This window comes from Sturnira hondurensis, unplaced genomic scaffold (genome assembly GCF_014824575.4).
Source record: "Sturnira hondurensis isolate 20B ecotype Veracruz unplaced genomic scaffold, ASM1482457v3 Scaffold0019835, whole genome shotgun sequence".
NCBI classification, from domain to species: Eukaryota; Metazoa; Chordata; class Mammalia; order Chiroptera; family Phyllostomidae; genus Sturnira; species Sturnira hondurensis.
Window position 1 is genome coordinate 1302331 of NW_028092466.1, and position 15673 is coordinate 1318003.

A 15673-nucleotide genomic window follows, 5' to 3' on the forward strand; every position below is an offset into this window, starting at 1 on the left:
TGAGTAGGAAGAAAGAGATAAGAGTAAATATTAATAAAAACAAATATCAAATACAGTCAATAAAGTAAAAATCATAATATCGGTAACTTTAGTTTCTCTGAAAACACTAGCAGAATTGATAACTCTCTAGTAAGACCAATAGAAAATAAAAAGAAAAAAGAGAAAAGGCATATGTAACCAATATTCAGAATAAGAAAGAAGACATGATGTCTGTTACAGCAGATATTTGAAAGATAATAACAGGATAATAAAGTTTTATGTCAATCAACTATAAATTGTTGACATCAACACCTTGCCAGAACTGATACATCAAGAAACAGAAAATTTGAAATGTCTAATATGTATTAAATAAATTAAATTTATAATTTAAAATCTTCTACAAAAAAAACTCCTGGTGATTTCATCAGTAAATTCTTCTGACATTTAAGGAAAGCACAACACATTTTACAAAATCTTCAGAGGAAAAAAAGAGGAGACATTTCCCACTGTCTCTTAGTAGGGCTTCATAACCTTAGAATAATAGAAAAAAGAAAAATTATAGGACATTCAATATAGATGCAAAAATTATACAGAAAAAATAGTAAGTGGAATCCAGCAAAATATTAAAAGCTTAACATGTAACAACTAAGTTGGATTGACTACCTAAGTGCAAGATTAATCTTACATTAAAAAATAATGTGATTTATCACATTTCCAGTAAAAAGGAGAAAAACATGATATAATGATTTCAATAGATACAGAGAAATAATTTAAGTTTCAACATAGATTCATGATTAAAACTCGTAATGAAAGTATGAAAAAGAAGGAATTAATCTGATAAAGAGCATCCACACAGACCTGTAATAAGTAAGCATCACACTTCATGGTCAACTATTAAAAGCTTTCCCCCTATAATTAAGAATGCAACAAGACCACACTCACCACCTCTTTTCACCATTGTATTAGCAGTTGTAGCCAGAACAATAGGACAGGGAAAAGAAATAGAAGATTTAAAGACTGGAAGGAAAGAAATTGTTCTTATTTTTACCAATGGTCCGATTCTATGTATTGGTACCATCATAATACCAAACACCGAGGAGGAAAGAGTGCTTGAAGGCAGAGGAAGAGGAGCTTCAGGAACTAGGGAATGTTCTCCTTGAGCTGTGATTTTGAGTTGTGGTTACACAGGTGTGACGATTTTGTGACAATTAACCAAGCTCCATACTTAGGACTTACGTGCTTTTCTACTTTTATGCTACACTTAGTAAAAATTTCTTTTAAAAAAAGAAGACATTCCACTAGGTCCACAGTCATGCATGAACTGTGGAGGGCAGAAAGAAGCACCCACCAGGCATCCTAATTCCTAGGGCTGTGTTTGGCAGTGAGGGTTGCTATTGAGGACTCTCAGCTCTATTATAGCTGAACACCTGGGCTGACTGACAGTGAAGCGCAGAGTCAGCATGAGCATGGTGAGTGTAAACTTGGTGCCTTCTACATAGTGATGTGTCACATTGAGATGGGAACGGATAGTTATTTCTGCTACTCAGAGAACTATCAAGTGCTGTCCTGAATGGGACAGAGGGAGGAAGTGCAGAGCTGGTCTCAATGGTAGGGCCTCCAATACAGCTGGATGGAGGAAAACATTGGACTCCCTATGCAGGGTTGTCATCCATCAGGCCCCCAGACAGGCAGGCAGGTGGGAGGATGTAGGGGAAGCATGTGGTCAAGCTTTGAGCTAGCAGCTCACCTCTGGAGGAAAGCACGGGACTGTGTTCTTTGGGGGAGGCAGGCACTTCAAGGGAGCTGTACTCTCCCACCCTTGCAGCAAGTGGCTGACAGCTGGCAGGCTGCAGACAAGCCTGGCTGGGACACAGAGCCCAGGGGTGGCTACTGAAGCCACCTGAGTCTGGCAAAGACACAGACTGGGGAACAAGAGACTCACCCCCACTCCACTATCACCCCTAAAACAAGGCTGCAATAGAACTTTCCTCAGGAAGCCTCACTCACCCCAATTACATGCACAGTGGAGCTGAATATTCTAGCTTTGTGTGGCTAGCATCATCGCTGCTGCTCACCAGCTCTGTGTTCATGCTCTTGGTACTTGATTTGTCAGTGGCGCAGCTTTGTTATCTCTAAACTGAAACGGTCAGTATTTTACCTCATATGGTTGTTGTATTAAATCATCAGGCTTAGAACTGTGCTCAGTAAACATCAGCTACTGTCACAGATTAAATAAAGTAAGGCTTTTTATGAGGGCTCACTCCAGGCTCAGATGATCTTTCCACTCTTGCCAGCCCCTTGCTATCGCTCTCTGTCCCCACCAGAACAGGCTGCTTGTTACTTCACTAATGTTGTTTTACACTTTTCTACCTCTTCTACTATTCATGCTGGCATCTCCTAGCTGGTAACTTCTCTGAGTCTCTGTTGAACTGGGATAAGAATGTGTATCCCAAAGGGTTGTCATGAATATAAAGTTTAAGTTGTACAGGTGACAAAGTGCCCGCCCAGATAGGAGCTAGGTCTGGGTGCTTCTGGAAGAGACTTCACGTCTCTTTTCTCTTGGGTTCTGCCGCTATGAGCAATGTGAATTTCATCAACTCACTTTAACTCCTTTTCTTATTAAATTGGAAAATACAGATGGTAACACCCCCACCTCATCATGCTACAGTGAGATTTAAGAGAGGGATCATGTGATAAAAAATGTCCTTTGAAATTAATACTCAATAAAAGGGAGATAAGCGTGGGTACACACAAATCTGGCCATCACCCAGGCCTGATGGCTATGGACCTAAAGACTCAGACTCGGAGCTGAGTCCTTCTTGCTACCTTAACTCTCCTAGGCTTGTTTGCCTCGTTGAAAGTACAGATGAGAAGCACTGAATGATGTGGTGATGGAAAGGGGTCTAGGCCAGGAACCCAAAGACTAAGATTCTAGTTCCAGTTTCTTCACTGGCTGGCTGAGCGCTCTCAGGTAAATCTGTATAATCTTAGCAGTTCTCTGCTCCCTCATTTTTAAGGAGGTGATGCTTGGGAGGTCTGTGGTCTTTCCAGGAGTGCTCTTCTGTGCCAGTTTACAGATGTTCTGAGACTGGACCTTGCTGCGGGCCTCAGTGATGCCACCTTCAGTTCTAGCCTCTGGGGGCATAGCTCTTAGATATTTGAACAGATATTTGAACAGTTTAGTGGGTTTCTGCTCTTTATAACCAAGAGTCCTGGGTGGAACATGTAGGCCCTATGTCAGGGGTGTCAAACTCATTTTCACTGGGGGCCACATCAGCCTCATGGTTGCCTTCAAAGGGCTGAATGTAATTTTAGGACTGTATAAAAGTAACTACTCCTTACCTGTTAAGCAAGAGCTCAATGCTGCCACTGGATAGAAACAAGGTGCTGGGCCAGGTGAAACAAAGTGGAGGGCTGGATTCAGCCCATGGGCCTTGTGTTTGCCACCTGTGCCCTATGTCCTCAGGATGTGGCCCTTGGCTAGTCTTGGGTTCCCCAGAGTCAGATCTGCACAGGCAGTGTGCTGAGTAATTCATTACAAACACATGTGCTGCCCATGGAGGGTCCTGCCTGACCTGGCTGACACTTCCTTACAGGTGTGGCCTCTGGTTAGTGTGAAAGGCATTTTCTCCCAATAATGGTCCAGGGCTATCTCAGGGTGGGGTCTCTCTGAACTGGCATCTGTGCAAATTCTTGTCCAGGATGGGAGAGTTGTGGATGTCACCATGTGAGGATGCTACACTGGACTGAGGGGAAGAGAGGGCCAGGTTTGCTGCACTGTGCTCTCTGAGTGAAGGGTCAAGCAACTGGAAGCCACGGGCAGAGAGAGCCCATCAGAATTCAGATGAGCAGCTGAAATGGTCTGAAATGGCTTTGGCCTGGAGAAGAACCTGGAATATTTGGAACTGAGGATCCCAGAGGCTGGAAGGTGGTGGCTCAGGAATATTATGACATGGCTTCTTCAGGAGGCAGAGCCATCCTGCATGGTTGGGACATTCGTTTTCATCCAAGCACAATGGATGTATCACCAGGGCCTGCAAAATAGTTTTCTCTTTCATTCTGTGCTGTTTTTTCCCTAGGCATGCTGAAATGATTATGTAACATTATCTCCAAGATGCTGAGCGTTCTCCAGTCCAAAGGAACCAACTCAAAAATGCATTGTGCCTATTGGAAAGTAATTGAGCTGGCAGACAGACAGAACTCTGTTTTTTGAGGTCCTCAGTCCCGGACCCGTGGGGCTCTAGTACCAGCTTATGTTCTTGACTCCATAGGAACTGGGCCTCTGCCAAGAGTTTGGCATTAACTATTATTTTACTAAGAATGTGAGGGACTGGATCATCACTGAGACTTCTTTGATGTCTTGGAGCAGATGGACTCACCTGGAAAATATTGGCCAAGTCTCTGAGATTAAAGATGTAGTGGAATTTGATTGCTGTGGGTAGGAATGTGGTGGCAATTTTCTGATGGAAGGTGAGGGCTAGATTGATTAGCTGGGGGGTGGATTTCTGCAGAGATGCTGGGAAGTTCCCAAGCTTCAGGTGCTGAGTCAGGATGGTGCCATAGATGGAGGACAGGGCATCTGCTCCCGGAAAGGAAAGGACGAAAACACTGAAGTGACGCTGTGAGGAAACAGAGGCATGTGGGGGGGCCTGAGTTAGACACTTGTTATCACAGACTAAAAATCACCTTTTCTGATTTTTGATATAACAGTAAAGAATCCACCTAAGGGCTTTGCGTTCTATATTCTGGTCAGGTTTTTTAAACACGAAACCTAAATTTAGGTTGAACCTAAAATGAGGAAGAATGGGCTTTGGATTTTGGGTCAAAGATGTCAGTATGGGGTAGTAGGAAGTGAATTGAACTGGACTCAGGAAACTGGATTCCAAATCTAAATTTGACACCGAATATCCACACGACCTTGAGAGAGCCATTTCATCTATCTCTATGACCCCTTTCATCTCTAAACAGCTTCATGACCCTAGGTCAAGGAGTTTTTCTTCCCAGAAAGTTAACAACTTATGATTTACCAGTTTTAAAGGCTGGAGTGGGGTAGGGCCAATAATTACTTACGATCAAGTGGCATCAACCCTGGTGAGGCGGCATTTAGGATCCCAGGGCCATGGCTCCTCCCTTACCTGCAGACGTGGGTTGATGGTGAAGCTTCCTGAAGTGGGGTTCATACAGGAAACATATTGTACGTTCATGATCTCCTTTAGAGACAGCTTGTTCCGGTCATACCTGGAAGAGTCAGAAATCACAGGTGAGCACTGTGTGAGGGGCCAGACAGCTATGTGCCTTGTCAAGGCAAGGTGCAATGTGCCCTATCACTCACATGTTTGGATCCAGATGGTTAAAAAACATCTGGATCCACTCACAGAGACTGAGAAGAGACATGAGCCCAGGATAAAATCTTGTAGGATCCAATATTTATGGAAATAGCACGGGAAGGAGACTACCAAGACCGACTAAGAGGTAGGAGGAAAATCGGGGGTGCTCAGCACCCCAGAAGGCAAAGGAAGTCAGTATTTCCAGAAAGAGAAAATAGTTAACTACATCAAGTGCTGCAGAGAGAAGAAAAAAGATGGTGACTCAGCTGGATCTGTTGGATTTCATAATAAAGATGCAGTTAGTAGTTGGACAAGAACAGTTTACTAAAATGGAGGAAATAGAAACTAAATAGGCCCTGGCTGGTGTAGCTCAGTGGGTTGAGTGCGGGCCTGCGAACCAGAGGATCGAGGTTCGATTCCCAGTCAGGGCACATGCCTGGGTTGCAGGCTGGTTCCCTGCAGGCCAACTCCCAGCAGGGGACACACCAAAGGCAACCATACATTGATGTTTCTCTCCCTCTCTCCTTTCCCCTCTAAAGATAAATAAATAAATAAAATCTTTTTTTAAAAAAAGAAACTAAATAATACTGGACTGAAGATGAGCAGGAGATGAGGGAGTGAAGACAGAGTGAGGAATTTGATTATGCAGGGAGAGAAAGAGCAGTAAATAGAGAATGATTTTTTAAAACAATAGAAATGTATGCAAATTTAAATATATGTGTGAAGGAGACAGGGGACTAGTTGATGAAATGAGGATTTCAGGAGGTGGAAGAAAGTAGAATCCAGATGCTGGTGGGTGGTTATGCCTCAGGGAAGATGTAACAGGAGCAGGGACAGAGAGTGCTTGGGGATGCAACTAAGTTGTATAGATGTGTAAGCAAGATGGCAGATGGCGCGTGGTCACCAGCTGAGGTGGGTGGGAAGCTTGTGGACATTTCTGAGCATGGAAATGTAAACATACAGAAGCAATATGGTAGAATTTCCAAGAAATTTCTACTTCTCGTTTAAGACTTGTGACCATGAATGAATCCACAGTAAAACTGGGAAGTCTGACTCTGATTCCTTCCAGTTTAGTTTGGCTGCTCAGATGCTGGTGTGGAGATTGCGGGTGGTTGTAGATGGCAGGCATCCAACAGAGACTTGGGAATGAATGAAAGGCGACTCAAGTTACCACTCCAACTCTAGTTGTCCCTGAATTCTCTCTTCGTACTCCCTACTCTTTTTCATCAGCTGATTCCATGTGAGGTATGAAGGTGAGACAAATAATCTCACATCACTGACTTGCTTTTTTTTTTTGGCAAATTCAGGCCTTTTGCCATTAAAAACTATACTGTTGCAAGAGATAATATTGAACCTGTGAGTTGCTCTAAAGAGACTAGGGTCGTTAAGACCCGCAGACACTCAGCACTACGCAGTGTGTTAGGTGTGGTCACTGAGGTGCCTGCTTGGTGCTATGAGACCAACAGGAGGGGAAGGGGAGTGGTTCATTCTTCTCTGGGGATCTGGAGAAGGTAACTTTTGAGAAGAATATTGAATAAAAAGTAGGCTTTCCCCCTTAGATGTGAGCTCAGTACCTTCTTTTCACTTGGGGAGCAAAGCCGCTGCCTGAAAACACCCTCCAGCGAGCAGAGACTCCGTGAGGAATGGAGTTTCATGGGGAATCTCCTCTGGCACCAGAGCCAGGCTGAGGTATGCAGCCTCCAGGGAATGGCGACGGGCCTACAGTCTTGCCCTGGTCCTCTCCCCACCAGCCCCCATGCCCAGCGTGGGCTCTTACCAGTGCCCGTAGTCCAGGTGCTGCCTGATAATGGTGTGGGGCTGCACCGTCCCATAGGCATCCACCTTGGGCATGTTCATGTCATCAATGAAATAGATGAGCTTCTTGTTCCCTGGGGGGCCATAGTTTCTCCCAGCCTTTTTTTCTAGAGGCTTCTCTAGGAAAGCTGACAAGAAAGCCAGTTAGTGAGAAAAGGATATTCAGACCTCAGGTGTCAGGACCAAGACAGAACAAAGGCCAAGGACAGACTGGGGTACAGCACGTATGTGTGTGCTAACAACCACAGTAGTCACGCCTGGTTTCAGGTGTTCCACAGGACTAGGTGACATTGGAACGGCCTGGCAGTGCCACCAACAGTTCCCTACAGGCATTGAACTTCTTACTCTGTGCAGTGTGTTAGGCTTTCAAGAGCATTAATGATCCCACTTTACCCTTGTCATATAATTGTAAGACTAGCACTACTATCCCACTTTAAAGATGAGAGAACTGAGGCTCAGAAGAACAAAGCAACTTTTCTAAGGTGGAGCCAGTATACAAATCCAGGGCAAACGGTGAAGCCCTTGCTCCTCCTAGCATACTTGTGGTCACAGTTTTCTTTGCTTGTAGACCAGACCAGAAACAGAAGATACTTTGATTGTTCCAAGGTCTCAGAAAATTTCTGAGAAGCTTCCATTATCATGAATTCCCCTTCTCCCCGACACCTCCAGGCTGTCTGGCTTCTCCCACAGCATCTCAGGGTCTTTCTGAGACTCAGAGCAAACTCTCTGCAGGAAGTCCCTCTTCAATTATCCAGCCAGGGGAACAGAATCCAACAGGATCACTACCCTACCTGACAGGACTTGTTCAGAACAAATTGAAGTAATAGGGTGGAGGTATATGTATTTTTTCGATCAAGCAACTAAATATTTATGTATTGCAAGAACCAACATTTCCTATTATAGCTGGAAGTTCCAAGAACCCTCTGATTCTTTCTCTTGAAAAACAAGTTTGTAAATAAGGAGAAAGTGCCAATAGACGTAGAAGGTGACAGATAGAAAGACAAGTTCCTTCAAGAAGCTTGAATATTCTAATTTTCTGGTCCTGAGTTAAATTAAGTGTTTAAAATATGAATTAAATTTAAATTTAATTTGCATCCAATTAACATACACTATCAACCAATTAATCACCCAACACCTTCTTTCCCCCTAAAGATATAACAACTATGTAAGAGATCTGTCAAAATGAAATATAATTAATGGGCTGCCAAGGATGTGTTTTTGAGAACAGTCTATTCAAGAAGAAATTCTCCCCTTAGACTGTTTCTCCTCCTCCCAAAGCAGTGCTATTCAAACCAACCCCTGAAAATAATTAGACCCTGTAATTTGGGTTGATTAAGTTCTTTGTGCTTCTAAAAGATTGTCGAGGAGAAAAGCCTGTCAGTTAGTGACAAGTGGCCTTGGGAGGCAGCGGATTATCTCAAAAGGACACGCTAAGTACCCCAGAGAAAGAGAAGCCCCCTGGGGAAAGGCACGCACACTTTGGTCCCTTCTTGGCCAAGCCCCATTCCAAGTCTCTCTGTCAGAAATGTAGCAGGTTATCCTGTTTCCAGCCAAACTGGAGGAGCAGAGTGGGATTAAGTGTCAGCAAATGCATTGATGTTGAAGGTGCCAAACACATGAGACATATAAAGAAATGTTGCCTGGGCTCTGCATTGTGATAAACAAGTGCTGAGGGTCAGTCCACACCCAGGCAGGAATTCCTCTGCACCACCTTACTGAATTTCTCTGGGTGGGGTGCTTGGCATCTAGCAGGGGGTCCTGTGAAGCAGCACCAGCTGCCCTCCAGTGCCGTTTGACCAGATCATATGTTTAAGGGGCCATTTAATCTTCAAAGTGAGCCTGTATTTGTTATCTCATTTTGCTGTCTCCACTGCTACCAGCTTTGTCCATTGGCTCTCATCTAGTGACGACAAAATCTTCCCAAATGGCCTTCCTACTCTCACCCTAGTCCCCTTCACCGTATTCTCAAGACAGCAGACTAGGTAGCCTTGTAAGATATAAATCAGGATGGCCAGGCCCCTGTTACAGCTCTGGGTGGCAGCCCATCTCACTTGGGGCAAAAAGCCAGTCTGGTTCCATCTGCAGACCTTGCATCTGTTTCTCTCTGCTGCTGCTCCTTTCCTCACTCCCTCCACTCTGCCTCAGGCCCTTTGCTCTGGACTTTCCTCTGCCTGGAATCTCTTTCTCCCAAATGTTCACACGGTGCTTCTTACTTACCTCAGGTACTCACTCAAATGCCTCTTTCTCAGTAAGCCCTTCCCTGGCACTCTATCTAAAATTACCACCCTCTCCTAGTCCCTGTCCTTGCTTCACTGTTCTCCATAACACTTATTATCACTTAATATCCTATATAGTTCCCTTATTTATCTTGTTTATTGTCACACCCCCTGCATTCTGAACACCACTGGGGCAGCAATCTCTGTTTTTCTCACTGTTGTGCCGCCAACACATAGAACATTATCTAGCATAAAGCAGGATGTTTGAAAAGCATTTATTACATTAAGGAATAAATAAATGAATGAAGTTTATTATTGTAAGGAACTTCATGAGTAGCCAAAGAAAGACCCCACTTTGTAACTAAGGTAATAGAAGCTAAGGCACGTTGAATGCTTTGCTGGAATGAGAATTCTGGTCTGTGGATGCTGATGTTAGTGCTTCTTTCATGTCCCAGGGAGAAAGACCTTGAAAGCCATCACATCTGAACCCTCTCTAGGGACGTCCCTGGCCATTCCAGTCCCACCGAGTCCCCCAGTCTCAGAACCTAGAGCAGTTCGTTCATGCATCCATGGAACATTACCAGGGCCCTGCTTCATACCAAGAATTTGACATACATTATATCATTGACCCTGAAGAGCTGCCCCATTATGTATTATAACCAGTTTTTAAAAAGTCTTTTAGAAATGAGAAAACTGAGAGTTAGAGAAATTAAGGGACTTTATCCAAGGTCATACAGCTACTGAGAACAACACCAGGATTCCAACCCGGGTTATCTCATGTAACCACTTCTGTAAACTCCTCCGTAAACAGCATGGCAGCATGGCTTCTGCCCTTGAGGAATCCCCAGCTTAGTTGACTCATTGCCTGAGCACATTTTGACAGGGAGCATTAGTAATTATTCACATCTTACTTTGCATCAGCATGCTTTGTGTACCTGTGTTTGAACTATTCTTTCCACATTATCAAATTTTTACCTTAAGATTTAGATATATTGTAAGGGCTTTGTGTTTATTCTTTCAAATATAATGTGCTTTGCATGATTATAAAAACAAAGCATATTCATTATATAATGATAAAAAGCATAACAAATCATAAGGATGAAAATAAAAATTACCTATATTTCTTCACCTAGCAATAAGCATTATTTTCAACATTTTGGTGTATTTCATCCTAGTCGATTTGCTCTATTAGATTTTCCCTCTACAAAGTCAGAATTATACTGCATATTCTACTTGTTTTTTAAAATTTCACATTTTATAAATATCTTTATATGATAAATACATATTTCCCTAAAACTTGATTATTTTTATTAATCCAAGTAATTTTTTAATAACAAAAAATCTGTTTAATAGAGAAATTATATATTTAACAGAAAAATTGTTAAAACTAAAACTTAAAGGCACATTGAGAGTGCTTTTTAAACACAATTTGAAGGGATTAATTTCACATATCAATAAAACAAAATTCAAGAAAATTATTTTGAAGTTTTTCTTTACTGACAATTTTTGGAAAGTAAAGTTCATTATAGTTTCCCCATGGAGGCGCAATGTTAAAATATGAGGTTATATTCCTGTACCAGGATTCAGTATTCAAATAAATCATTGTTCTAGACATCAGTATGTCATAAATGAAAAAAAAACCCTAAAAGTCTAAAAAGTCTTTACTAATTTAAAATACTATTCCCAGTTCCATTAAAAAGGCATAAATACATGGCACATATTAATTACAAAAGGCGATTTCCGCCAAGATGGAGGCATAGGTGGAAACACTGTGCCTTCTTCCACAACCAAGTTTGAATACAACAAAGGTTTGGAGAACAAAGACGCAGCCAAACAACAGAAAAATTGAACTACACAAAAGTCCAACAACAACGAACCATTCTACCGAACGGGTAAGAGGGGCGGAGCCAGCAGCGGAGTAGGGTCAGGCAGGAAGGATCCCACGACCCCAGGTGCCCAGGCATCCAGGGTAGCATCGGGCGGACCCAGTGAGGGCTCGAGACAGTGGGAGTGAGAAGTAAGATGGACCGTACAGCCCCCAGCAACGAACCCAGCAGTGGCTGACTGAGGTCGCACATTCGCAAGCAGTGGGACGAATTGCGTGGCCCTCGGTGGTGGTAGGAGGAAGCAAAGGGTGCTCGCCATTGCTTTCCGTTGGCCCCGCCCCCACATACAGAGTCACAACCCAGAGACTGGGTCGCCCGGCCCTGGTGGACACCTAGGGCTCTGCTCCTCATACATAACAGGCACAAACAGTCCAAAATATGGCTCAAGAAGAACTCAAAGCCCCAGAGCCAATAACTCTAAGTGACCAGGAAATAGTGAACCTCTCAGATGCACAATTCAAGACACTGGTAATCAGGATGCTCACAGAACTGGCTGATTTTAGCCACAAATTAGAGGAACATATGAAGGCTAAACTAATTGAAATGAAGGGAAATGCACAGGAAACCAATAGTGACGGAAAGGAAACAGGGACTCAAATCAAGGGGGTGGACCAGAAGGAAGAAAGAAATGCCCAAACAGGAAAAAGTGAAGTTACAAGAATTCAAAAAAATGAGGAGAGGATTAGGAACCTCCAGGACATCTTTAAATGTTCCAACAACTGAATTATAGGGGGACAAGAAGGGGAAAAGAAACAGCCACAAGTGGAAAACTTATTTGAACAAATAATACAGGAGAACTTCCCCAGTCTGGCAAAGGAAATAAGACTTCCAGGAAATCCAGGAAGCTCAGAGAGTCCCAAAGAAGTTGGACCCAAGAAGGAACACACCAAGGCACATCATAATTACATTAGCCAAGATTAAAATGAAGGAGAGAATCCTAGAAGCAGCAAGAGATAAAGGGACAGTCACCTACAAAGGAGTACCCATCAGACTGTCAGTGGATTTCTCAAAAGAGACCTTACAGGCAAGAAGGGGCTGGAAAGAAATATTCCAAGTCATGAAATCCAAAGACCTACATCCAAGACTGCTCTATCCAGCAAAGTGTTCATTTAGAATGGAAGGACAGATAAAGTGCTTCTCAGATAAGATCAAATTAAAGAAGTTCATCATCACCAAGCCCTTATTATATGAAATGTTAAAGGGACTTATCTAAGAAAAAGAAGCTAAAAAATATGAACAGTGAAAGGACAGCAAACTCACAGTTATTAACAACCATGCCTAAAACAAAAGCAAACCAAGAGGACAGCAGGATCAGGAGCGGATCCATAGAAATGAAGATCACATGGAGGGTTAGCAACAGGGGAGTGGGAGGAGGAGAAGCGGGGAGAAGGTACAGAGAATAAGTAGCATAGACAGTAGGTAGAAAATAGACAGGGAGGAGGGCAAGAATAGTGGGGGAAATATAGAATCTAAAGAACTTGAGACACGTGGTCATAAACTAAAGGGGGGAATGGTGGGGGCGGGGTGTGCAGGGCGGAGGGGAATGAAGGGGGAAATAGAACAATTGTAATGGTATAATCAATAAAATATATTAAAAAAATTACAAGAGGCATTCCATGTGCTATTAGGTGCCCATATAAGAAGAAAATGTAATAGGGACCTAAAACTGAAGTACTCACTATATTTAACATTAAGTAATCTTGTTGACTTAGAATTTAGGGTGTTGCTAGAGAACTAGAAGGCACAGATTCTTTAAAAAGTTGTCCAGATATTTAAAAACATTTTTGATACATTTTCGCAGAGGTATTCAGTTACCTCACTAATTCTAGAGGTATCTCTTCACAACGTTTTTAAAAGATTTGACATGATATATGTCCCCTTTATTATCCATTCACTGCTCAGTTCACCGAAAGCTGAAACTGTAAGGGCTGCATGGGAGTCTGCCCAGTGATTGTTGGCTTTGCTGTTATTAAAGCCCCTTCTCACTCCTGAGAAAACTATAGAGGGAGCTACCTGGTCAGTGGCAGGGGCTTTAAAAAAGGCTTAAAAACATTTGCTTTATGTTGAGTTGGCCAAAAGGCATGAGGATAAATGGATGTTGGTTGTTTACAGAGCAGAAAGCGCTATGTAAAGTCAATTTGAGATGCTATTCTTATGGGTGCTTTTTCTATAAAGAAATCCAATGCAATGAGATGAAGTCACGTGACTGTTTCCCCTTCACTTTCTCAAGGTGGTTTCCTGGAACTATTTTCATGTGAGTGCTTGGCCAATGGTGTTAGGTTATCTGGAGGTCTGAGGGACATCCTGATGATTAACAACAACTAATTAAAGAAAAACCTAATTAAGAGAAGCTGGTCACACAATTATCTAGCATTAGGGCTAGAGAAAAGCACCCAATGCTCCAGACAAAAACCTCAGGATGGGCATTTTACAGGAGCAATGAGATCTGCAGCCTTCCTGGCCAGCATTGTGCAGCACCTAAGAATGCGTGTTCCAGTCCCTACTGAATCAGGACAGTTTAGGAATTTCTGTGGATTCATCCTTGCTGTGGTGCCAAGGGGAGGGGTGCTCTCGGCCTCTGGATGACCCTGTTGCTGCCTGGCTCAGACGAAGTGCTCTGTAGACCACTGTTCTGCTGCAGCTGCTGCTTCTGATTGTGCAAGTGGCTTTGGGTGGCCTGCACCAACTGGCTCTGCTGGGCCTGCTGCACTAACTCTTTGTGTGACCACTGGTTCTCTGTGTGGTGGTCGTGGCACAACTGAGAAGCATGCCTCTCTGCTACTGCTCCCAGGCCTGGGTCTTCCTCTTCAGCTCCCCACTTTCTCTCCTTCCCAGCATGCTCACAGGGGCCTCACTCAGTTGTTTCTGCAGGGATGGTTTTTCCTGGGGCCTTTGCAGCTGCCTTGGTGTGGGCTTCCTTTAGCTCCTCCTATAATGTCTGTGGTTCTCTGTACTGTTTCTCCCTCACTGCCTGCCACTGCTGCTTCAAATCAGATTTCAGCTTTTCCTTCACCAAGAGATGCATCTCAAGCTCCAAAGTACATTTGGCATGTTAGGAGGCTAATTCTTATCTCATTCACAGGATCTTACCACTTTCCTGTGCATAGTTCTATTGACTTTCAGTTTCTCCTCAATACTCCTTAGTTTTGTTGGTTAGCTTTCCCAGCATGGATTTAGTGGCAGCCTGGACAGGCACTGCTGGTTAGTGAGCGGCCTAGTTTCCTTTGTGACCACTTTTGCTAGATTTGAACTTCTTTTATTTGCTGGTCAAGCTTCATCACCTCCATTGTCTTTTCTGTAAGTTCTGCGGTAGCCTTTGTTGGCCTCTCTGGTTTCCAAAAATTAATAATAAAAGGAAAATATAATGTAGGAAAAATACTGGAGGCCTCAGAAAACTTGCTCCCAGAGTCTGGCCTTCATTCCACAGGTCACTGTGAGTGATGGAGGACAGATGACCAGGAGGTGGGGTCAGGGCCTGCCAGGTGCACAGGCAGTGGCCCCTTGCCGCAGGTGCTCTTCATTTTTGGGGTCTGAGCTCAGCAGGAGGCTGGATCATCCTGTACTGATGCAAATCACAGCTCAGCCTGGTCCTGGCCAGGGCAACCTTGAGCAGCACCCCGATGCCCACCTGCTGGCCGGATCCCAGAGGGGCACTGTGGTCCTGGATGGTGCTCCAGTCCTCAGCAGCACCCCTGACCTAGAATGGACAGCCCTGGCACTCTGGTCCCTGGCATCCCTGGTCCACACTTTATGGGAGTAGAAAAAGTGAACCGCCTTTTCCCTGCAGCAGGAACCTGGCCCCAGGGCTCTTAAAGCCACCCAACTCCTCTGGGAACTGCAGTCCCTGTAGCTTGCTCTCCTCTGGCCACTGGCAGCCCTGCTTGCAGCCAGGCCAGCATCCCGTCATCAGCTGAGGTCAACTCCTGGGCCAGGTGGGCACAAGAAGTTGCTTCGGCATCCCTTGAATCCCCTCTACAGCCTGTTAGAACCAAATGGAGACTGTTCTCTCGTTCACCACAAAGAACGTGGAATGTGGAATGTAGGTCTCTTCCTAGCCACGACTCCATGATGACCAGGCAGAGCGGATGGAGCCAACTTAGTTTTTGTGGGGGACTTTGGCCCTAGCATCTGTTGGTGTTGGGAACATTTTTCTTGAAACAAAAAATATTCTGAAGTTTCAATGATGGGTTCGGCTGCTGTTATATTCTGCTCCCATAGCTAGGCCTTGAGGTACAAGTTCATCTCCAGCTCAAGGAGATCCTTTGGCCTAGGAGCTGAACTTGTCTGGCTTCTCACCACTGGTCTTCATGATCTTCATGCTCCAGCTGAATTTAGCCTTCTCCTTGGGGAGCACCTGCCTGGAAAGAGGCCCCAAAGCCTGATTTTAATTGTTGCATTGTGTTCCACAATCAGAAGTACCAAAATTTAGGGAATGGCTTCTCTATTATCT

The 15673-nt window shown here is 43.9% G+C and overlaps 1 protein-coding gene across 5 annotated transcripts in view; it reads right to left on the reverse strand.

Moving 5' to 3' along the window:
* DNAH9 (dynein axonemal heavy chain 9) overlaps positions 1 to 15673 on the reverse strand; it is a 393611-nt gene that overhangs the window by 172254 nt on the left and 205684 nt on the right. For all 5 annotated transcript variants that reach the window (XM_037028297.1, XM_037028295.1, XM_037028294.1 and 2 more), the window contains 3 exons: positions 7084 to 7249; positions 5115 to 5217; positions 4359 to 4598 (listed from right to left, as the gene is read on the reverse strand). In XM_037028297.1, coding sequence (XP_036884192.1) covers positions 4359 to 4598; positions 5115 to 5217; positions 7084 to 7249 — 509 coding nt within the window. The remainder of the gene's footprint in view (positions 1 to 4358; positions 4599 to 5114; positions 5218 to 7083; positions 7250 to 15673) is intronic.